The 24873-nt window shown below is 42.2% G+C and overlaps 1 protein-coding gene across 1 annotated transcript in view; it reads left to right on the top strand.

Annotated features, from left to right (window-relative positions):
- The window catches only part of RYR3 (ryanodine receptor 3), a 504411-nt gene that overhangs the window by 207402 nt on the left and 272136 nt on the right, over positions 1–24873 (top strand). Inside the window, exons 4-8 of the mRNA XM_032417231.1 lie at positions 12309–12383; positions 14657–14735; positions 18383–18495; positions 19385–19484; positions 22218–22311. Coding sequence (XP_032273122.1) covers positions 12309–12383; positions 14657–14735; positions 18383–18495; positions 19385–19484; positions 22218–22311 — 461 coding nt within the window. The remainder of the gene's footprint in view (positions 1–12308; positions 12384–14656; positions 14736–18382; positions 18496–19384; positions 19485–22217; positions 22312–24873) is intronic.

Below are 24873 nucleotides of genomic sequence, written 5' to 3'. Positions count from 1 at the left end.
TTATTCTTAAGTATTTTACTGTTTTTGATGCTATTGTAAATGAGATCCTTTTCTTTATTTTTCAGATAATTCATTGTTTGTAATGTTATTTTCAGTGCCAAGTCACCATGTTACATTAATGGTAACTACCAACCCCACTGGGAAATGATTGATTGATTGATTTTTCTCCAGCCGTTGAAGGAGCAAATGTCAGCACAACTGGAGTTTAGTTTTATTTTTGGGTTCGGATTGTGAACCATACTACATGTTTCTGAGCTGCTCCCCTCCTCCTCTCACAGATCGCTATTGCTAATTTTAATATCTCTTCTTTCCCTTGCCCAACACAGTTTCTCTTGTGGCTCAAGGGAAGTTGGGTTTTACTGTCAGTCTTAGTAGGTTATCCTTCCAATGTCAGGGTGATGAATTTACTCTCTGCACAATGGGGAGAAAAATAGATCCAATGGTGCTTTGCTCTATCCATTTCCTGGCTTCCAGTCAAAGATCAGCAGAGAAGACTTCTTTTTAAAAAAACAAACAAACAAAACACTGTTATTTTTCTCTTTGACAGAGAGCTAGGCGGTGGCTGGAACATTGAGACCTAAGCTAGACCTCTGAAATGTGGGCCTTTGAAAGCAGCCACATGATAGCACTGCTCAAGTGTTAGAGGATTCAGAACACCTCTAAGAGACACGAACCTTGCAGACACAGAAAACTAGAAAAACTGTAAATTTTAAATTGTAAAAATTCTAAGTCATAAAATTGTAAACTGTAAATGTTGTAAATAAGAAAATGCAGAATGCTGAAGTATACCCTTCAGGGCAGGGGACCTAGAAAGCACAGAACCAGAGTGAAAACAGAGCAGAGATGACTGACTAGGGAGAGGAATGACCCAGTAGTAAGAGAAGAAAAGTAAAAGACCTTCCCCCTAAACTGCTCTGTTCTTTGCCGTAAACTCTATCTTTTCCCAGGCCCAGTGGAGTCCAGGCTGGTGGGCAAGGAGGTCCAGAATATGGATGAGACAGCCCAGGAAGAGTCTAGCTGCCCTTCGACATGGTGAAGAGGGGGGCCTGGGGGTGGTCATGGTGGGACTCACCACACATATGTGAAGGTAGGGATTTTTGTCTTTCCATCTGTCACAAAGATGCCAGCAGAGCTCGGAGACAGAGGAGCAGAGAAAGTCCATTTTTAGTTTGACTAAAGCTGTCAAGGACAAGGGGAAGCAACATATTCATTTTTGCTTCAGTGGGGTTCTAGAGAAACGCTAAAAGGACAATCAATCACTGGTCCAGAAGGACAGTTTTGAGAACAGAGAAGTACTTGCTGACTGTAAATATCATGCAGATTACTTGGATGAGGTCTCCAGTGTGGCTGAGGAGTTCCCGAGGGGTGATTCTCGAGACTGGCAGTACATCAGAACCAACTGAGAGCCCAGGCCCCATCACAGACCTACAAATGAGAATCTTAGGGAATGGCCCAGCATTTTGTGCTAGAGGGGATTTGTTTTGCTTGCTTTGTTTTCATTTTTAATGCTCTACCAGTGATTCTGATAGATAGCCGGGATTGAAGATTACTTGTCTAGAATCAGTCCATGAGATGTTCAGAAGAATTGTGCTCTTGTTCTCAGAGCAGAACAGATAGAAAGTATTAGGGGCACCTATATTCCTATCCTTACACAGGCCCATACGTACACAGAACTCTTAGGAATCAGCTTCTCCACCCAAGGCCACTTCGTATACTTCAAGAAAAGATCAGGCTCTGTGTTTGTTTCTCAGATAATATATGGCCCTGGGCTTATTGTATGGATGTAGAGAGAATAGGATGAATTGATCTCTGTCCAGCAAAATCATAACTGGGACTGGTATGAGGAATGAAAGAACATCCGGGAGAGAGGGAAAAAAAAAATAAGTTAAGGAGTGCAGGAGAAAGGAAAGAGGATCAAAAAATCTAAAGAGAATTGATTTCATTTTCTGCCTCATAGACCACATGGGTAAAAGTGTTTGCACACAGTAGGATTAAATGGCAGTTTTATGATAAAAACTTACTCTTATTTTATTATCCATAGAATGAACAAAGATTTTTTTTTCCTAGAGAAATAGTAGATTAGAGACAGTGTTTGATTTTTTTCACATCAAGGTTATCTGACCTTTCAGATGTTAAACTCATTGTAGAAAATATTCAGTATATGTTAGCTTGGATGAAAGGCCATGATTGGGCAGAGTGCTTAGTCTTGACCCTATGTGGCCACTGGTCCACCGTTTCATCAGAGGCCTGATGAATGATGAGTATGTGTGGTTTGAATCAAAACCAGAGCAGTGACTGGAAAACAAATCCAGCTGCTGGGCTGCTTTTATGTAAAGAATGAAGTGGGCAATGTCAGGTTCTTAGAAGTCTGTTAGTCAGCTGTGGGACAAAGGGGGGAACATTAATTCAGAGAAAAAAAATTATTGCTTCACCTCTTTCTAAAGTACACTTGCCATCAATCTAAATGTCATTACTACCCTGACAAATATCTCCTGTCAGTTTGTTCTCTTAAAAGATACCATAAAAAGAAATATGTGTTAGAGCTGCCATTCTGGCTGTCTGGTTTCCCTGGGACATATATGTTCAAAGGAAAGCACAGATGTTTCTAGAATGACCCTGTGCTGAATTTAGAGGCATCCCAGCAGCCAGCTCTTTCCCCACCATGGAGAAGGCTTATCTTCCTGTTTCAGAATCAGTGTTTGTGAGGGGCGCCTGTGTGGCTCAGTCAGCCCCGCATCCGGCTCTCTGCTCAGCAGGGAGTCGGCTTCTCCCTCTCTCTCTCCTTTTCCCTCTGTGCTCTATCTCAAATAAATAAATAAAATCTTAAAAAAAAAAAAAAAAAGAAAAGAAAAGAATACGTGTTTGTGAAATCCTGGCCCTACTAGGAACCTCACAAAGTAATTTGATTTGTCCCCCAAACTCCATGGATTGGGAGAGGGGGGAGGGGAAATGGTTGCACCTGTCTACATAGATTCTCATGGATCAAAAACTTATTTTTAGAGACTTGAAAGGAGATTCCTCGGTTGTCTTCAGCTGTGCATTCAGGGTTTAAGTATGCACCGTGCAAGGACTCTTCTTTCTCATGGATTTAAGTGCTCACAGGAAAAAATGAATTCCGGGTCACCGCCAAAGCTTCTCTTCAGTCCCCAGCTCATCTGAGCTATCTCTCAGATTTTACTTACTAAAATCTGTATAAGATTTGGGCCAGATTGGTGTAGGAGGGGCTTTTTCCTGGAACAGAATACCTCCCTGCTGTGTAGCCTCTTGCTGTAGATGATGCTCATGACCCAGAACTTAGTTTCTCAAATCAGGCTGTGGCCTTTCATCCTTTTGTCCTGAAATACTTCCATGTGACTGGGAAAGTTATGAGCTGAACAAAAATGAGATTGCCAGAGGGCGCCCGGGTGGCTCAGTTGGTTAAGCGACTGCCTTCGGCTCAGGTCATGATCCTGGAGTCCCTGGATCGAGTCCCGCATTGGGCTCCCTGCTCGGCAGGGAGCCTGCTTCACCCTCTGACCCTCCCCCCCTCTCATGTGCTCTCTCTCTCTCATTCTCTCTGTCTTAAATAAATAAATAAAATCTTTAAAAAAAAAAAAATGAGATTGCCAGAGTCTTCTCACCCAGGAAAAATAATTCTAGGTGCTTCCAAGAGGGTGGGTTGGCTGAATTGAATGAATTATAAGCTGTGGGAATGGTAAATTCGGCATTGGTTGTAGGTGGTTGGGGATGGATTGTTGGTTTTGTGTCCTCCCTACTTAAAAAATGAAAGAATGGAGAATAGCCTGTTTTTAGGCATAGCTTTTGGAGCATTCCATTCTTCAGTCCTGTGATAGGAGGTGATGGGAGGGGGAAGCACTGAGGGTGTAGGAGGTGGGGCTCCCTGGAGTCCCACCCCCCTGCATACCTTGCTGCAAGAGCGCGTAGCAGAAGGAGCAGTGGCTGCCACAGGCCTTCAGCCAACCCGAGTCAGCCTTTTCTCTCGGGGGTCCTATTGTGCCTCACAGCCTCTGCCATGTGAGCCTGTGGTTTTGGAAAGGCAACTGGGGAGACCACCATGATCACTGAATTTGGGGAAGTGGGGCTGTCAGATGGCACACCTTCCTTCTCTTTTCTAAACTTCATTAAAATTCTATTTCATTATTTCCATTTTTAGCGATATCCCAAGAGTCCCGTCAACGATGCCAAGGAAATGGCCTCCTTGCAAGTACATTTAGCTTAAAGGCCTGCACTGTCCTCGTTGAGTTGCCCCCCAGACTCACTTGAAGGATTTCTTAGAGGCAGGAGATTCTGTCCTGAAGGTGTGGCTTTCTGTAGACACTGGTTCAGGCTCCTCTAAGAGTTTTAGATCCGTATTAACCATCCCGTTACAAATAGAAAATCAAGGTGTCGAAATAGAAGAATGGTCCCTTGTGCTTCTGTAGTGTTTTTATATCCCAAGAGGCAGAGCCCAGGAAAAGCTGGATTTGACAAATCTCGAGTAGAGTATCTGATCCAGAAAAGGTGGTCAAGAAAAGTGTTTAGTGGCCTGCACTGGGCTCTCTGGGATGTCACACATAGTAAGGGAATTCGGATAACTAGAATGTGCTTATCTGTTGTCCTCTTCCCTGACTCTGACTTCAGAGCACAAGTCAAACTAATCATGCATGTGCCCTCCCATCCCACACTTTCTAAATTTCAATGGACTACTTAATTATCATTAAAGAAGAAAAATTGTCCCTGCTACCAGAAGTGTATAATCCAAGACCTGTTTGGAAAATGCCCCATCAGTTCCTTTGTTGCCCTTTGAGCTGGGGAAGTGTTGTCCCATCCCATCTGCCCACCCCTCTTAGAAAAGTGGGGACTTGGGAGTTTGACCAGAGGGGGGTAATGGGCTAGCCTGTAGCAATAGGAGGAGGTGGACCTGGAGTCCAGCAGCTGGGGGAGGCAGCCTTGGAAGCATGGAATAGTGGAGAAACCAAGTCTCCAGGAACAAAGATGGGATCCAATGTGAAAGGTCCTCAAAGGACAGTCAGAGGAACCCGTGTGTTTGGGATTCCAGCAGGAGTGAGTTTCTGTGGCAAGAGATTTTTTCCTCTAGAGTCTGGAGCTGGGCCTGAGAGAACTAAGGAGGGGGTCAGAGGGGTCTTGGATAAAGACTGCCTCTGTGGAGTTTCCACTTAACACCAGAAAAGAGCTAGACTCTGGATCAATGCCGAAAAGAAGGCATACTGCTATGCCTTGCCATCAGCCCTTCAGGCAGGGAAAGCCATTCACTGAGGATTCTGGCAAGCTAATGACATCCTTGAGCAAATGCAGTTTTAACAAATAGACAAAACACTTTTAGAGCACTCCACTTCTTTAAACACACGCCAACAGTTGTTGCCCCCAACACGCATGCGTTTTTTTATTGAAATGACATGATAGTAGTGTTAAAAATTTGGAAAAGTCTCCATTGGTTCTGCAACCAGCCAGTTGGCTATTGTATTTTTATAGGTTTCTTTATCATTCTTGCATATGCATTAACAGTTGAAGGCATTTTGCATTCTGCCTTTTCACAGTGACATGTCACAACACATTTCTCTGTGTTTCTGGTAGCCTCTGTAATTGACTTCTTTAATGGCTACGGGATAGAGCATCCTGAAGAAGCCCATGATTTACTAGGCAACATTTTTCTTTTGGACATTTAGGCTCCTTCCAGGTGTTTCATTTGCCTCCATTATAATGCTCTTATTACAACAGTGTGCATACTTTTTTGCATTTCTTGAATTACTCCTGGAAGTGAAATTACTACAGCAAAGGTTACGGACCTCTTTATGGCTCTTATATTACCACATTGCCACACACAAGTGTTGCACTCAGTGTCACCTTGTGGGAGTTCACTCCAGCTAAATTACAGCTCTGACAGCATTGTGTTTTTCCCATTTTTTTTGCAAATTTAGTTGATGTAAAATGATGTATAAAAATTGCTTTCGTTGTCATTCCTTTCATTACTAGAAGAGATAAAAAATCCCTTCCATCTGTTTTAATTTTATTCCTGATAGGAATCTTTTATTCATATCCTTTGCCTGTTTCTTTACTTGAGGCTTAGTTTGTTTCTTACATCTCAACAAGGTGTTAACCCATTTGTCATAGTGATACAAAGTATTCTGTAATTTATTAAATGTTTCCAGTGCTCTGAAGTTCAGTGATCTTGGTACAATCTTATCTGTTTTTTGTTTGCTTGGAGTGCATCTGTTTCAAAGCATGGATAAATATTAGGTCTGTAAAGGAATGTGGACCATTCTATTACATGCTAGTTGTTCTAGAATTTAATTTTAAAATGAAATATTTAATTCTGTTATCCATCCAGAATCTTTTATATTTCCTGTGGCTCTTCCCGAATGCTTTTTTATTTGCTCTCCACCTATTGCAGAGACATTTGCTTAATAATCATGCCTCCCCCCACCCCCGCCAATGTACTAAAAATCTGCTTTATCACAGGCTATACTTGATAATTGTTTATGGATTGCCTATATTGTGCTACATTCTTCTTTTTGAACCAGTACCAGAATGAACTAATTAATTTTACTTCATAACATTTACTAAAACTTAGTTCCCTTTTAGGATAAAAATTTCTTAATGTTCATATTGCCAGGTGAATTTTATAGCAAGTTTGTTGAATTGCAAAATACTCTATTGGAATTTTCATTAAAACTGCCTTAAATCTGTAAGTTAAATTTGGAAGAACAGGCATTTACAAATATTGGTATTCTTATTCTGTAACAAAGTACACCTTTCCATTTCACAAATCAAATTATATTTTATAGAATAAAGGTTTGTGGTTTCATTCTGAAGGTTTAACTCATCTAAGTACATTCCTAAAAATTGAATATTTTTTATCAGTCGTGAATAGGATCTTTGACTCCTTTTTCTAACTGAAAATAGTTACCTGCCTTTGTACTGTTAGGTGTTACTGGGGTGTTTTGTTTTTTTGGTTTTTACTTATCTGGCATCGTTATTAGTTGTCACTTGTATTAGAGGAAATGCAGCCCTCCTGAGCAATGTAAAGGGCCTCTAGCACGTTCAGGAAATAGTGCTCTGTGACCTTCTAGAAAGGCTTCTTTTTTTCTTTGATAGCCTAAAAGAGTAGAACAGAGGTGCAGAAGGGAAAATGAAAGCATGTACGGCCGCATCCAACAAATGCTTTCATGCCCTCCACGTTCTCCCAGGAAGGTGGCCTCTAAAGCCTTTCATGAGGTATATTACATTCACCAGGGAGCCTTCCCAGAGCCTGGGACCCACAAAGAGGAATTGGGGTTCCAGATTATAAAAGAAGGTAGCTTAGAGGCCTAACAGTCTTGAAATACGTATGGCTGGAGAGAAGCACTGTGACCCTTTGTTTGTTGCCACATCAGGTTTATCTTACTGGGAGGCACCATCTTCTGGTAACCACCAAAAGAAATGTCAAGGATGGAATTAATTTTAAAATTACAGGCAAGATGATTGAATTAATGATCTAATGGAACATGTTTCCTCTGGACCTGGCATCAGGGTGCTTTTACCAGCTTTGTCCTGCCCCACCCCCGTCCTGTGAGGTGGTACCAAGTAATCTCCTCCCATCAGTGGTGACAGTGGAGGTCACTTGTGGAGGGACAGGACTGCCATCCCAGTGAAGCCTCGAAGTCTTGAGGTCTGGAGCCCCTGTGAACAGGCCCATGCAGTCTTCTGTGGAGCATATCACATCTTTCCTGGAATGTTATTTCAGAATTAGAGTCAAACTGTGGAAAGAGTTAGTAGAAAATGTAGTTCGACCCAGGTTCAAATCCACCGCTCGCTGCCTACAAGCCGAATATGGGAAAGTTTCTCTTTTCCCATCTGTAAAAGGGAGACAAAAAGACCACTTTGTGTAATTATTATTTATTCATTCAGGAAATATGAATATGAGTGCCTCCTCATTGCCAGGCACTGATAAAAGTGATGTTGACGTGACAGAGGACACAACAGATGCACGGAGCTTTCATATGCTTGGGAGTGGCAGAGGAGAGATACATATCAGAGATAACAGGAATTCATATCAGCTAATAATAAATGTCTCAAGAAATAATACATCAGCAAATTAAGATAGAGTAAGGGTGATTTTTCTTTCAGAAGGGGTGATCAGAGAAGGCTTCTCTAATGAGACATGTAAGCACAGAACTGAATGAAGACTGGGCATAAGCCATGAGGGTATTGGAGGAAGAACATTCCAGGTGGAGGGGAACATGTGTGCCAAGGCCCTGTTATAGGAGGGAGCATCCTAGTCTGAACAACAGAGGGCGTTCCAAGTGGCTGGAGCAGAGGTGGTGATGGGGAGCGTGCTCATGGTAGGTGCTGACGTCAGAGAGTTGGAAGGGAACCAGATCAAGGACAGCAAGGATCAGCAACCAAGGCCCGCAGCCATACGCAGGCTGCGGCTTGTTTGTGGATAGCCCTCTAGGTAAGAATGGTTTTTAAGTTTTGAAAAAGTCGGTTGAAGTAAAAAAGACTATGTGACAGAGACCACGTGTGCCCTGTAAAGCCTAAAATCTTTACTATCTGGTCTTTAACAGAGAAAATTTGCCAAATCCTGATGCCTGGTCTTGGAGGCCATGGTGAGGACGTTGCACTTCTGAGTGTGAAAAGGAGCCACGGTGGGTGGTGTGTTGTGGGGTGGGGGGAGCTGAACAAGAAGGACAGCTGTAAAAAGATGGCTCTGGCTGCCATGTTGGTTCAGACTATAAGAGGGGGTGGGAGTATGGATGCAGCAGAGTTAGGAGGCTATTACTGTCCAGGTGAAACAGGCAGTAGGTTGAACCAGCCTGGCAGCAGCAAGCTGAATACTTGGGTATAGAATAGATTTCAAAGATGGCACCCAGAGGTGCTTTGGCTTGATTGGGGAGCCTGAGAGGGGGGAAGGAGTAAAGGTTGACAACAAGATTTTTGGTCCACATTCTCCTGTTGTCATAGAAATGGAATGAAAGAGTGATCTTTTCTGTCCCTAGGGTTTGATGCCTCCAATTCTTCCACCATTGTGTGGTCAGGGTTACCTTCTGAAGGTACATTTTTGATTGTGACACTCTCCTTTTAAAAACCTATACCAGTAAGAAAAACAGAACAAACAAACAAAACCCCTACGCCAGTGTCCCGGTAGCTGTGGAACTGGCAGTCATAGTCCTCCATAATCCGACTGCCCCGCGCCTGTGCCCTAACTTTTTTCCAGATGTTCCCTCTCATTTCAGCCGACCCCAGTGCTAGTCAGCGAATCATCAGCTAGTCCCCACATGCACTTCATACTCTCCACGTCCAGGCCTTTGCTCATGTGGGTTCCTCTTTCCTACTCTCATTGATGGTCAACACTCAGACCTGTCAGGATCTACCTTATCAATAAAGTTATTCCTCAACACCTTTTTACCTTCCTGGTCTATTCCAATGCTCCTTGTCTTCATCTGTTTTAATAGGCAGATTGTTTCCTATTTGTAACATGGGTTTTTTAATTCATAAGTCTTTCTAGACTTTCTAGACCAGGCTACCAAGAGGGAGACAACATAGAGCATATGGTTAAATCCCAACTCTGCCCTTGGAACCTGTATGACTTTGAGCAAGTTACTTAACCTCTTGAAGCCTCGGTTTGCATTGCTCTAAAATGGAGATAATTACTCTAGTTATGTCACAGCATTAATGGGAAATAGAAAGTGAGGTTGTTCATGTGTCACACTTGGCATAGTTCTGTGGCCGCTGTATGCTTAGTGCTCACTAAACCCCAGCTGTATCAATTCACTTTCCTCCAGGAGCTGAGGAAGTATCTCCCTGTCCTGCTTCCCTGGTTGCTTCGTACATGGGTTTTGTACACAGTAGGCAAATGAAGACGTTATAGAAACTAGAGCGAAATGAGCTCAAGTTCTGGAGTGAACTAGGAGTTCACTTCCCCCCACCACCACATCCAGCCCTGTGATAGACGGCAAGATACTTACCCTCTTTGAACTTCAAATTCCTCACATGATAAATGGGGGAAATTATTCCTACTTAGGAAAGTCAGGAGGATGAGCTACGATGTTATGTAAAGCGCCTACGTATAGTGTGTGCCCAGAGTAGCTCTCCCGGGATGATGATTATCAAAGCTTCTCAGAAAAAGCTCCTCTCCTCTTCCAAGCACTGAAGCTTGATCCTTCCTTAAGCAGTGGTTCTCAGAATGTCATCACTGGACCAACAACCTCAGTGTCCTGTCCCCTGGAACTTGTTAGAAATGCCAGTTCCCAGGCTCCACCCCTGGCCCTAGTGAAGCAAGTGCTGCGGAGCAGGGTCCAGTGGCTTAAGTTTTAACCAGCAGACAGAGAGAGAACCACTGCCCTAGCAGAGGGAGGAGTCGGGCTGGGAAGGCTCCCAGGTGCTGCACAGTGCCGTCCCATTCAGTCCCAGTGGGGCGCCTGGACTTAGTCTCTCTGCTTTTCTGTTGGCACCATAATAAAGAACACGAGGGCCAGGAGACGTTTCCAGCAGTGCCAGAGAAGAGGAGGAGCACGGAGCTCTTCCGTGCCACTTTTTGTGGTCAGCGATGCTGGACTCTTTTTAAGTTTGCTCGCTGAGTTGATGGGAACAAAGACGAGGGTGTGACCCACGGTTAACACCAGGACATATAATGTAGTCGGTAGTTCAGTTGGAGACACGGGACCAGTTTGGGAGCACACACCCACACGTAAGTCATCATGCGCTATCAATTAGCTTCTAATATTGCAGGTGTGCAGGGAAAATATCAGACTGACAGGATGTAAAAATTACTTGGTATGACTAATTTTAACATAGCTGTTGACACATTTGTAAATACAGCAACTGAAGTTAGTTCGAATGATTTCAAGAAATTTGGAAACAGCACAAAGAACATTTAATTCCTCCATCGTATTGAAGCCTGGGAGCCCTTAAATCTCTCCAAGCTGTGAGGAAAAAGTACAGCCCCATTTATATACGGTTATCAGCTTTTTAAAAAACATGATACCACATCTATCATTTTTCTTTTCTTTAGGTTCCTGGTATGACATGAAAAGATTATCTCTTTGACAGAGTGATTCTTTTAATCCAAATAGAGTTGAAATAAAATGACTTTAGACTTATTATTCAGACCTGAGGCTGCTCTCCGTACCCCTGGCTTTCCCCTTCATTGCTCATTGCTCTGAGGGAGGGTAGGCGCAGGAGAGGAGTGGAGCAGAGCCTCAAACCAGCCTCTAGGGCTGCTGGTATGCGGGTCTAAATAAAATAAGGTGTGTAAGAGGTGCCCTTGGCATATAGAAGGCAAATGTTAGAATCTCTCTATGATTCATTTCCATCTCAGGCTTTGGATACTTTTTTTGTGCGTTAGGGATGGGGTCCTCTGCTCAAATATTTTTGTGCATTAGGGATGGGGTCCTATGGTCAAATATTTTTTCCTAAAAGGGGTGTGTGATCAAAACTATTTGACTGTCTCTGAGGGGAGGGCAACAGGATAGGAAGAGATTTAGGTAAAAGGTTGAAAAAGTTGATGCCAAAAAATTGTAGGATTTCTTGTAGATTTCAGTTTTTTCCATGATAAATAATAGTTTTGTCTCTGATCGTGTGCTATTCAGTTCAGATAGTGACGTGTGGCTCAGACTCTGGGAAAAAGCAGCAGACACAGTGGCTTTATGTTAGGCTGTCTCTCCTCTTGTGCCTTTCCTGCTGGTTGGCTGCCACTGAGTGAACAACCAAGGTGGGGCTGTCCGGGGAGGCAGAGAAGGTACCAAGAAGGCCCCTCAACCGATGGGTCTATTTCTGCATTACTGGTTGCCCTTTGAAAGTCCCGGATTTCAGAGCCATCTGGAATGGTGAGATCTGGGTAAATAGGACCCATTTAAGTGATTGGGCAGAAGGCCAAGTGCCTTGAAGGGAAAAGACCGCAGGGTACAGAATGTGACCATATGCCTGTCCCCCAAGCTGCCTTTCTGTCGCTAGGCTAGAGTTACATCACATTTGTTTCTCTCTCTCACTCTGAACGCTTCTGAGAAGTTTCAAAGGAAGGTAAGCAGTACCTATCTCATTTATATGCTTCTCTGGTGGAACAGCTCGGGGTTGCTGCTGATCCTGGGCAGGGGACATTTCCAAGAGGAGGTTTGGCCTCACACACCCTCTCCCAAGGATGTTGCATGGCTGTGGTCACCGTCTCCCCCTCGCCCGTAGGCTAGCCACTCACTTCTAGAATGAATTCTTTGGGAGCTTTGCCATGGGTCTTTTCTCTGTAGTCTGTCTTCCAGAATTCTTGTCATGCTTTGCTCTCAGAGGGACCACAAAAGCCCTGTGCTGACATTTTTCCTTGTCCTTCCCCACAGGCAGCACAAGGGGGTGGCCACAGGACCCTGCTATATGGCCACGCGATTCTCCTGCGGCACTCCTTCAGCGGAATGGTAAGCACGTCCGGGTGTCTGCTTTCACCATTCAAAGAGGAGGGAAAAAGAGGGGAGAAAGTATAGGAAACCAACAAGCTTGTAGATTACATTAAGAGTGGAAATAATTTGCAATGTAAATAATTAGAACACACTGTTTTTGCAATTCCTTCATATAGTTTATCTCATTTTGCAATTATGTATTTGCTTAATGTTTGACCACCACCACCCCCCCACTCCATGAGGCAGAGGACCATGTCTTTTTTTTTAATTTCACTAAACCTAACCCTACTAAAGACAGTGCCTTGACATACTAGATGCTCAATAAATATTTGTTGACTTGATGAAGAAATAAACCATGAAATAATGGACTTCTTGAGCATATAAGGATAGCCAGCATAGAAGAAAAATCAATCAGATGAGATTTTCGTGAACTTTCAACTCTTTGACTAGCTACAGGAAATGGGATGATATCCATTGCCTTCAGTCCTGGAATCATTTGAAGGTATTATGTGAATCCAGAGGCAATAGGAAGATACGGAGCAGTCACAGAAAGCTCATCGGGCTGTAACTAGTTAGGGCTCTAGAACCAGAATCAACCAAAATGGGGATAACTCAATGGAAGAGGAGAAAAATTGTTCAAATTTGAAGTCAATGCAATTTGTAAAATAGAGATATTGCAGATCTTTGGCAGGGCACCTTAAGGAGAATATCGCGATCCCAATCAAGTGTCGTACGTGCCAGCTCTCATCATGTTTGCTCCTGTCCCTGCCTCTGTCATCGTCACTTGCTCTCAGTGTGAGGAAGGCTTGTCCTCTTTGTCTGGCCCTAGTGGAAAATGTTGCATTAATTCAAGACGTCATTTTCACACGTTTACACCTGCAGTATGCGGCAAAGTTCATCTCGAAGCTTGAACTGTCACGCCGGCGGTGGGAGCATCAGCTGCCTCGTAAATTATTTATTTATTGCAGCATTTTTTTTCCTGAGCACTGGTAAGAAGTTGACCTTTTCAGCCTGAACATTCATCTGTTGTAGTCTTTCGTGGCAAAGGACAGAGAACAAAAGTGACCAAATGGAAGGTTATTGGAGCGGGAGATGGGGACATTGAGAGAGTGGGGAACTCTGTATCCTGATGATGTCTAGAATTGAGAAGTGAGCGTGTATCTTTCAGAACCTGGTGTTTATCCATAGGGTGAATCAAACCTTCATACTTCTCTTTTCCTACCTAAATAGACCCAGCCCTCCAACAGCACACTTCTCATGGCTTTGAAAACTCAGGCTAACAGCATGGTAGCAATCTGAAGGATTATGTTATTTATTATTATATTTGCTGTCCCCACCCCCCAAAAAATCCGACTCACAGTTAACAGAAACTCTAGTTTTAGAGTTAAACTAGTTAGTTCTTTTTAGGAGCAGCTCTGAGAATGAAGCCGGTGACATATGACTTTGGACAATGAAATGACTCTCCACTTTCCTGTTGCAGAGAAGTAAAAAAAAAAAGTAGAACTCAGAAAATACATTCCAAGTGCATATCTGCCTGCCAGTCTAATTCCAAGATCAGCCGCTGTGCCTGTCAGTAAAGGAGGCGAGGAATGGGCCATGGGTTTTTTCCCCCATTATTAAGTTATTTTAAATATCATTGTTAAGTTCTACATGCACATGTATTTTTATGATTGGGAAAAAAAAAAGCATAGACACAGAGAAGTTTCATAGCTCATAGAAAGTTTGAAAAACAAAATCGATAGAAGTGGGGGGAATCATCATGGTCCCTCCCACTGTCCAAAAAGAACTTCAGTTATCAGTTTGTATAATTCCTTTTAGCCTAGTTGCCAGGCATTTAAATTTTGCTTACCTGTTAACTGTGCAAATGTGCTATGTTGTATATGTTCCATGCTATTACACACTTGGGATAAATACTCTTAGTGGTAATATTTCACAAAATGAAGTACCAAAGTTTATCAGCCTTTCCATTATTGTTGGTTGTATATGTTCCATTTATATTGTCTCCAATGTAAAAGTTCTTCAGTACCTTTGAACTAAAGCATATGATTAAATATGTTTGAAATACTAATTTCAAACTTATTTCTGTAGCGTATGGTTCTAGAAGTTAAATCACTGGGTCATCAGATAAGAACATCTTTGAGATTTTAAATATACTATAAAAGTATTGAATATGATAAGCCCTTTCTACAATAGCTCAGTGTTGAAATTGATGACTGGAAGCCAACTAGTGGTGAGATGCCAAGACCCGATAACAGAGTGTGACTTCATTAGCATCTGCTCTTGTTTCACAGTATCTAACATGTTTGACCACATCAAGATCCCAGACAGATAAACTTGCCTTTGATGTGGGTCTACGGGAACATGCCACAGGTAAGTCAACATTCCCAGATCTCCTACTCACTGGGGTCTTGGGCTAAGGGCTTAAGGATATTGAATATGTTCTTCATTTGGGATTCCAAACCAACCAACCAGTGGGGTCAAGAAATAGGTCTGATAAAATTTAGGAGACTAAGAAAGAAACAATGTGTGATAGAGACATAGGAACTAAGAATGAAGGAGAACATAATGCTTTCACCGCAGTCATATACTTTGGGAACACTTGCTATTTTTGTGTTTTGTTTTGAATTCAGTCAAAAATATTGACGGTCAGGAGGTGCATCCTGAGAAAGGTGGCAACCAGGATGATGTAGGTTCTCCCTGGAAATACAAGAGGACCAATAATATAAGAGGACCAATATAACTATACATACTTATAGTTACAGTATCAAAGAAGAGTCTGACTTGGTGTGGGTTATTCCATAGACCAGTGGAGCAGTAGATAGAAGTTGAAAGGAGGCACACTTCACCTCAATGAAAAAAACCACTTTGCAATAGCTGCAATTATCTGGCAGACCTAACAGCTGGCCTTGGGGTGTAGGGTGCTGTCTGTGGCTGGAAACATTCATAGGTAATCTGACCATCCATCAAGGGCAACGTATATGGAATTTCTGCTCCATTTACAGGTTGGGCTATATAGCAGTCAGGATTCTTGGTTGCAAATGGCAGAAACTCATTCTGGTTCACTCAAGCAGAATGAGAATTTACTGGGTGAACGTTGGGTAGAACCTGCTCTAAAGTAGAAACCCCAGGCTTGGAAAATGGACAGGAACAAAGAGAGGCCAGAGAAGAGAAAACATCCTAGGTCATACTACAGGAAGAGTCTAATTTGAATACAATCTTTAATATCATGACATTTACCCCAAATAGGAAGGGGAATTCCACTGTTGGGTAGTCAAAGGACAAAAGTCCATGTTGTTCCCAAACTGTGTCAGTTCATAAGGGAATGATCCAAATTGTCTGATTTTATAGAGGATCTAGAAAAAAATCAAGAGATTAAACCATGTGCACCTGCCATCTCTGCGTTATGTACAGAGATGTATGAGAATTCCTGAGGAGGACCTCTGGCTCTCCACTTCTCCTTTTTGTACAAAGCAGGAGAGTGGGCTTGCCTCCGCCCATTGAGTTTTTTCCCTTAAAATAAGATTATATTTGCATTGGATTTGAGGTTGCTTTGCTTTCAGCTAAAGTGTAATTCTTAAAATATAATTTCCTCTAAGTTGTTGTCAACCTTTGCTGACAATTACAAAATGTGTGAAGTGCCACACTCACTGATTGTAAGTTGGCCTCCAAATATAAACCAGCTGTCAGTCTTAGAGCTCATAACCAGAATAGTCCGATATGTTCATTCTTTTTACATCAGTAAAATGACTTTAGACTTTTTGAGAGTTAGAAAAAAATTGTTTGCTTTATTTTCTGTGACCCAATCATTCATTCATTTCAAACTGTCTTGTAGAACTGAAACTTTCCCCTGATCGGATTCACTCATATCAGCTGTTCTGTCAGTGTCCTCTTCTAGAAACATCCACCATCATCCAGAAAATTTCCTTTGCCTCTCTTCTAGATTCCATGTTTCCCGGATCTCATGTTTTGTTTTGTTTTTTTGCGGGGCGGGGGGGGGGGGGGGTTCCTCCTTGGTTTACCACATCACTTTGGTGGAGCCCATTATCCCACAGCTTTTACAGAAAAGATCCATGGGAGGTCAATTATCATCTAAAAGTTCCTTAATTCCAGCTTCATAAGTAATTCATAGTATTCTACATTGGAAATATGTTTTGTCCTCCCCATCATGAAGGCTTTCTTCCTTTTCTTCTAGCTTATGGCCTGGCTATTGACACATCTACATTCAGATTCCCGATCTTTTATGTAGAGACTATTGATATTTTCTCAGAGCTACTTAGATTTTTCTTTTGCCCTTCTGTCTGAAATTCCACAGTGATATGTCTGGGCATGGATCCTATTTGTTCCAAGTCTCACGAGAATGGACCCTGGTGTGGATCTCTCTCCACTGTGCTAGGGACCCTGTGGGCCTTTTCAATCTGAATGCTTGTCTTCTAGCTTTGGGAAATGTTTAATACTATTTCTTCATTAATTCCTGGCTTTGTTTTCTCTGTTTATGCTTTCTGGAAATCCTCTAGATTGGTTTTCTAATTCTCTCTTCACTCCTATTTCTAATCTATTTCTCTTCATTCTTTTGGGGAGATTTTTTTTTACTTTATCCTATAACCCTCTTGTTTCTTTCTCTCTCTTTCAGGATCAAAGAATTTTTCTCCAAAGGGATCATTCATGGATACTTTCATTCCTGCTTTATGAATGTAATTTTTTCTTCTCTCTCTGAGTTTATTAATTATATGACTTTTTAAAAGTTTTCTTTAGTTCTCTGTAATCTTTTCTTTCTCCAAGTCTCTTTCCCCACTGTTTTGTTCTTGCCGTTCATGTTAGTGACTTGACTTAGATGCCGGGTGACCCTTGGTCTCCCTTCATGTTCAGATCAAGGCAGTAAAAGCTGACCAGAAACCCTGAGTGTGTGGCAATGGCTTGCCATCTGTTAAGCCTCACTCTTGGCTAACCTGGCAAGGACTAGGCATTTCAATGGAGATGCCCAGACAGAATTATATTTTATCTTGGGTAGTTTGGCTTTCCTAAAGAAGAATCCTTAAATTTGAGGGGAGGAGGAGATTTAGCATCTCAGCTAGTGTATGAGGCACAGAAGCAGAGGGAAAGGAGCTGGGGTTTTACTTATCAGGGCATAAAATTTTAATGATTCTCTATTTTTCGCAATACTTTTCACTTCCTTGTTTGACAGTGGTTGGTATTACAAAACCAGAACTTTGATGGTTGGTCATTCTGTGGATTTAACTCCTAATCTTCTGTAGGGTAGAGGAGAAGGAGTCATCTGGCTGTGCAGAGTACAGAAAAAGATGTGGCAGGAGATAAAAGTTCCTTAATAGCTTCTAGTCAATTCTGCTTTCAACCCCATCTTCTGCTGCTACCTTTATAAGTAACTTACCTCCCAATTCTGGGAGACTTTCTGGGAAACACACAGCAGGGATGCCTTTATTTCTTGAAATCGACTTCTCCATTTTCTTACTTTCTTAAAGACTTGGATTTTAGCTTCCTCTTCACCAAAAGCATCTATCTGCTTTCCTTTTTCCAAATTGTCCATTTCTCTTCTTTGCTATCAACTTTTCACCTGCTGTCCTAGTCTTTGTAGATTTAGGCCTTTTGAAAATCTCTGATTTTTTAGTAGAATTACTCATATTTTAATAGAATTTCATGGAGAGTGTGGCAAAGATAAAAGTATATAAGTAGTCAGTAGACCAGTGAAGTCAATTCTTAAAGATTTGTAAGTGCCTTTGAAGAATGCATTTTTCTATATGTCTTAAAAATAGTCAAAGGCTTCTATAGTTTCTGGCCTCCAATACTCTCTCCCAAACACTGTCTTCCTGTCACTAGAGAGAGCAGAAGTGTTGGACATAGTCAAGTGGATATGGGGCTAAATAGAGACTGAGGTCTGGAGTATGTGTATGTGTGCGCATGTGCTCTTGAGGGATTGTTATCAGGAGAAAGGAGAATGAGGGACAGAATTAGGGACACTGATTTCCATGAAGCAATGACTAACTCAAGGAGCATTTATGTAGGAGAAGCCTGTTGGTGGACCATACATCCCGCTTCCAAACAGAGATCTGAGGGAGAGAAAGTTCGAATTGGTGATGACCTCATCCTCGTGAGCGTGTCCTCTGAAAGATACCTTGTAAGTACCTCCTAACAGGCATCTTTTCACTTTCAGAATATTTTCCTTTAGGAACTAATGGCTGAGGCGAACTGAGCCACATTAAGTTGGGTAGGATAAGAATCCTTTGCACAGTATACCAGAAAGGTAGGTGGTTCAGTTCTCTCCCTTGCCACATTATCATGGGGTCTGGAAATTTAACTGTTAATTGTCCTTTCAGATTAAGGTACTGTGCCCAGCAACTCTTCTAAAATGCCCAGGCACTTCCTGAGAAAACCATTTATACATTAGCTACCTTTACTGTGAATTTCTCACATGGTTTAGCTCTTGTCCAGCAAAGAACAAGCCAGAAAGAACAGGATATAGGAAAATAAGCTGATGTGGGAGAAATGGAGAATTTAAAATGTTTTGGCAAATGGCACGTCACAGGGGTTGAAAGATGCAGGTGAGATTTTTGCACCTGGGGATTGGGTACTGGGCATCACTGACATCAAGCCCTCACGTGTCCGAATACCAGAGAAGTGTCAGAAGTTTTTAAGCTTCTCAGCACCATTACTGCGGGCAATTTTACTTTGCCTAGACCAAATGCTGGAGTCATTTGCCATTTGTGAATTCCCTTCTAACAAGATGAGACATTTTATAACTTCCTGTTGAATCAGGGATCCAGCTGAGGGGATGAAGTCAACACTCGTCTGCCACCTCTGCAGCTGAAAACTTCCTCTTCCCTGAATAAAGTGTCCCACTTTGAAGCTGCTTCTAGATTGTGTACAGCAGTCTCCCATGGGCTGTGTAGAAAGAGCCTGATGACAGGGAGACTCTTGAATTCAATCCTTGAGATTCTGGGTTGAGCTGCTTCTGTCAGGACTGGCCTGGTGATTTAAAGGATGTCTCGTTTCTGTTTCTGCTGCAGCATCTCTCAGTATCAAATGGGAACATACAAGTGGACGCCTCTTTTATGCAAACACTCTGGAATGTACATCCTACGTGCTCAGGAAGTAGCATTGAAGAAGGTGTGCTTTTTTATGTGCATTCAGCCCTCAGCCGTCCAGTCTGTCTTGAGCTGTATATATTGACATTTTTTGCTGCTTCTCAGCTCCTGCTTCATGTCTTACTATGCAGCTAACATTATTTTAGTTCCCCTGAATCTCATTCTCTGATGTGGGTGTGGATTATTTTCTGTCCTGCTTTCTGATGACAGGGGCATTCCTGACAATACCTTCTAATCCCTTAGAGCCCACCTTTAGAGTATATAGACATGCAGGATTTGGATATGCACTCTCCCTCTCCCACTGACTTTTTCTTTCCATTTATGGTTACTGGTTAGAAGGGTATAGGCCTCAGCAACTTCAGTCTTAGAAGAGATTATTTTCCAAGAAGGTGATGCTGCTACTATTTCTCCCCAACGCATCTCTCCATACAGGTGGAAGAAAGACTTTATAATAAAAGTGTGTTTGGCCATTTGTTTTTACTTGTATTTATGGAAGACCATTTAACAGTAATAGAATTTTCTCAGTATTTTATTTTTCCTGTGGAAGTAAGATCATCAAAATTTGTTCAACATATCCTATTTCTTGGAGCCAGGCAAAGTCAATGCACCTTTCAAGTTAGAGAATAAATACACTGGCCTTACCATACTCATGGGTAATATTGCAGCTGAGTAGAATAATCAAATGCCCGTGACTGATATAGGTCATCATCTTACATTCTAGCACTTTACAGCAAGATCAGAATTTTTTAAAAATACTCATACCACAGCTTTAACCAGATTTTTGATCCTGAGCTCAGTAGTTTCAAACTGGGAATGCCCTTCTATGATAAGATGTTTGAAAATAGAGGGAAAACTAAGGGTGTCAAAGTGTTGTCCTGGTTTCAGAAGGCATCAGAACAAAGCTGAATAGTCAGGTAATGACAGATTTTTAACTCTTTCAGCAACATGTGGAAGGCTTTAAAAAGGCTTTTACACCAAAACTAACCCACCACCTTGAGTCTGTTGTCATTCCCTTTCTGTCAGGAATCAAGAAGCTCTGGGTTTCAGTCTTCCCCAAGGAAGTTTTTTGGATCTTCTCCATGTTAATTTTTCATTTTCACAGTCGGAATAAAATGATTCCCCAGTCCCAACAGACAACTTGTGGAGATTAATTAAGAAGTGTTTGCAAATCACGTCAAAAAGGTCCTTATCGATATGTTGAGTGCCCTTGTAATTTAGCCTGGATAGCTCATCACTTGAGTCATCTGGCCAGGCAGAAAATGCCCTCTCAGCATCCCTGGTGAGAAGCCCACTTCAGCCCTGAAAGCATAAGTGGTCCTTGTCATGACCCTTCTTTCCCGAATATTGCCCGGCTAGAGTTCAGTTAGGAAGCGCTGTAATGCACCAGCACTTGGCAGTTTTCTCCGTGTGAATAGAATATTGATTGGAAAAGCCTGAGGACTGCAAACGATGGATCCAAGTGGGGCATGGCCTCGCCATCATGAAATGGTAGAGTGTAATCAAGAGCACGATTGTGAAAGGTTTTAATTTTTCTAAATAAATTGGCTGTTAAGAATTCCCCGACATTATATCATGAATGATTTTAATGCAAAAAAAGGGTATACAACTGGAACTATTAGTACAGTAAGGTAGAGGAAAATTGGGAAACGATTTCTGACTGTTTGCAAGAAGTTTAAGAAGAACTTGCCTCACATGGTTACAAAAAAACAAAAAAACAAAACAAAGAAAACTATGGGAATATCACACTGTCCCTGTACAATTTGTACTGATAAACACCCCTTTCTCCTCTGGCATGATTTCATTTCATCATTCTTACTGTTAATTCAACACCCAGAATAGTTTGGTAGCCCCTGAAGTGATCTAATTATGTGATTTTTAAAAAAAAACTCCTGATGGAGACATGAGTATATTAAATCCGTATGTCTCCTGGGAACAGACTAGTCTAGAGAATTTTTTTATTCAAAGCGATAACAAATTCCATTTCTTCGTACAAGGTAAACCTCAGACTGGAGTCCCTCTCCTTGTATGTTCTTTGAATTAAGGCTCAGAATTTATTTGAAGACTAATGGGTCATTATGTCCTTGAAGCTCATTGTTTCCCATACATCTTGCAACTCCATGACTATTGAGATTCCTTATGCTGAAAGCTAAGTGCTTATCGATAGTGGCTCATCTGCTGTGGGATCCTGGAATGACATTTCGCCTCCCTTCGGTGCTGTGGGATGAGCATCCAGGTTTGATCTGTGTTTGTTAAATGCATTCAAAAGCTAGCTTCCCCTAAGACAGCTCTTAATAAGTTTGCTGACCTCCTTCCCAGCATCCTCTTTCTTCACCATGACTGCAATTTGGTTGGGACTTTGCCACAAAATAGACACATCGAGACTGTAAGAGCTTATCCAGGAATTTCATGTTGGATGTATTTTCATCCTAAGCAACTGGAAAATCCTTATCTTCCTCACAGTAGCAACATCATTTTCCTTTAAATGGTATGAGTTGACACTATTTTCACCCTACGTTTTGATGTTGGACTTGCTCATCTCTGAAATCCTATTTAACTTTCAGTGTTAGAATTGTTTTGACTTTCTTGTCTTTTCTTCCTGAGGCCAGAATTCATGGAATCTGTCATTTTCCAAATGCTTCTTTCTTGGTGTTTTCCGTAACTAACTCAGACCTGCACGAATTTACCCTTTTTAAACATGGTGTTCTCATCATTAAATTTCCCATAAGTTCATAGTAGAATATAATTCTCTCACTAGGATACCTACTTGGTGGGCACGTAGTACGTCTCTTCCACGGTCACGATGAGTGTTTGACAATACCATCTACAGACCAGAATGATGCTCAGCACAGGTAAGCCGATAGCGTCATCCTTCTCCCAGCTGTCTCCAGTCTTAGGTGCCTCAGACTAAAGAGTTTGCATTTGGGTATGGCCACAGATGAATTCTGTAAGCATCGGCCAATGGGCAAACCTCCCTCCAGCCATGGGATGCAGTTTGTGAGACAGGAATGGCAACGCACTGGAGTTTGCTCACAGGAGTACGTGGATACACGTGCTGCTTCTTAAGCAAGCTCTTCCATAAAGCTTCCCAGTACCTTCATTTTCTTTGGTTTCTGCTCTGCCTAAGGAGTTTCTGGTAGCATTTATTGTAGATGGAAGCACCCATTTGGTGACAGAAATCAGGTGAGTCATTCTAGGGAGTTTGTGCACCTAAGTTATTCACCATCAGAGGCAGATCTCTCTTTTCCCCCCTCTCATGTGTGAAGTCATTTAGGTGGCGTTGGGTGATCTCATTTTGCTTATTACCAAATAGGATTGGAGAAACCAAATATCGGTATCCAGCAGGAGCTGGATTTAGCAGGGATGGTGCCAAGGGCAACATTCAGAGGATGCTTCTGAGGGCGATGCTTTGCTTGATTCCTCAATGAATGCTTTTCAAAATTCAAAACCAAGAGATGGATGATACTAATCCAGATCTTAAACTCATACCGAAGAGTCCCTTGGTAGTTTGTCTAACATCAAAGGAACAGAGTATAAAGAGCTTTGCCCCTGTAACTATAGAAATGTGATAAATATTTTTTAAAAATAAAATTGGATCCAAATTAGGCTGAATTTGTAGCAGCAATGGGTGTGATCTTCCAGAGGTAACACATTCTTTGTTTTTGTGTAATGCCTATGGGAACCTTGTTAACTGCATTTCTTTTACTTCATTAGAAACATGGGATCACGTTCTCACAGCTAAGAGAGCATTTAGATCAGGCTCCTGCCAAAGGTCACATACTGGCTGCTTTCAGATGGCAGCCTAGAAGCTATGTGGCTGACTCTCCAGCCATAGCTTGTTCCTTATCTGATGAACTAAGAGGACCTTCAGGAGCAGAGCAGTGTGCTTGAATGTGTTAATGTGTGTCTTAGAAACTATGCATTGGCAGTATGTATCCCTGTTGTTCTGAATCTCTTCCTACTTATTCTGTCTTCTGAATCTCTCTCCATGGGAACCAGACCTGACCTAGGACACATAAATCACAGACCTATGGCAAGTGCCTAATTAATTCACTCCCTGCCTCCCCGACACTGGTCCAGTTTACTGACAGTTATCTCTGAGGAAGGGCATTAGGCTGACCTTAGAATTAAGGATTCCATACCCTAAATAATGTCATTGCTTCAGGTGCTTCAGGTGCTTCACCTTCACAATATCCAATTGTGATTTTTCTTTTCCTTTTTTTTTTGTACAGTAAAATTATGCCAGAGCCCACGGGCTGTCTCTAATATCTTATTGTGCATTAAAGGGAAGATTTGCAGGTAGATAAAGACCTGAAGTTTTATGAGTTTTGCAGTTAGCTACATCTAAGATGGAACACATCCGAACACACTAGTTCTTCCTTCCCATTCCAGTTCTTCTTTAAAGGGCAGGAATTTGGGAAAAAATGAAATGATAATCCTGTGCATGGCTCTTGACCTGCCCTCCCCCCCACACACACATACCTGTCATTAAATTTAGAACCAAATTAGAAACATCCTGGGCAGAAACTCTGCTTGGAGAAGCTTGTCATTTGGTGGCATTCCTGTCAAGTACATGAACAAGAGCCTGAGTAAAAGGAAAAACGGCACAAATATTTGAAAGGAGGTGCTAGGGAGAGTGAAACAGATGGAGAGGAATTCCCCGAATGGGCACCTTGAAGCAGGCATTGCATGCCATCATTGAAATAAGACAAAGGTGACCTTCCCTTGGTGGAGGATTCCACAGGATCTAATTTGTATTTGGGGGGAAATAAATTCACAGATAAAAAATCCATATTCCTTTCATTTATAAGGAAGCATGAAGGGGTTGAGACTTTATAAGGAAGCATGAAGGGGTGAGTAAGGAGCTATTCATTATACTGGGACCTGCATTTTTGTATCAGCTGGTCTCTCAATCACAAGACGATGCTTTAGCATTGGCTGTCTAGGTGAGGTGAGTGATAAGCCCCCCTCATTGTCTTGTGTCATCAGGTAAATCCTCAGAACTGGCCAGGATGGCCAGGAATACTGAAATCTGGGAGAATCCAAAAGAATAGAAAATCAGGAATGCACTAAAAGAGGTCAGCAGACCTTCAGGCATGCAGCACCCTCCCTGATGCCACAGGGAGGGTGCTGACTTTCCAGAGGAAATCATTTCTATTCCTTCTAAAGCCTGAAAGCAAGCCCGGCAGAGAGGCTGACCCTCCCAGGGTGCAAACCTGAAAGCAGCAATCCAGCAACCTGAGCTCTGGTCTTTGGCTCTGCCTCTGGCTTGTCAAGCCCCCTGGGGGTAAGTGTCTTAACCTCTTGCAGCCGAGGCTGAGCTGTCAGCCCAGCTTTCAAAGCACCTCAGCTCACCACCCACTCTACTCCTCTCCTTGGGTAATTGTTTTAGAGAATGGGAACAGGTTGTTTCA

The sequence above is a fragment of the Phoca vitulina genome, unplaced genomic scaffold (assembly GCF_004348235.1).
Source record: "Phoca vitulina isolate PV1807 unplaced genomic scaffold, GSC_HSeal_1.0 scaffold20, whole genome shotgun sequence".
NCBI classification, from domain to species: Eukaryota; Metazoa; Chordata; class Mammalia; order Carnivora; family Phocidae; genus Phoca; species Phoca vitulina.
The sequence above is the reverse complement of the archived record's forward strand: the minus strand, read 5'-3'. Positions and strand labels throughout refer to the sequence as shown.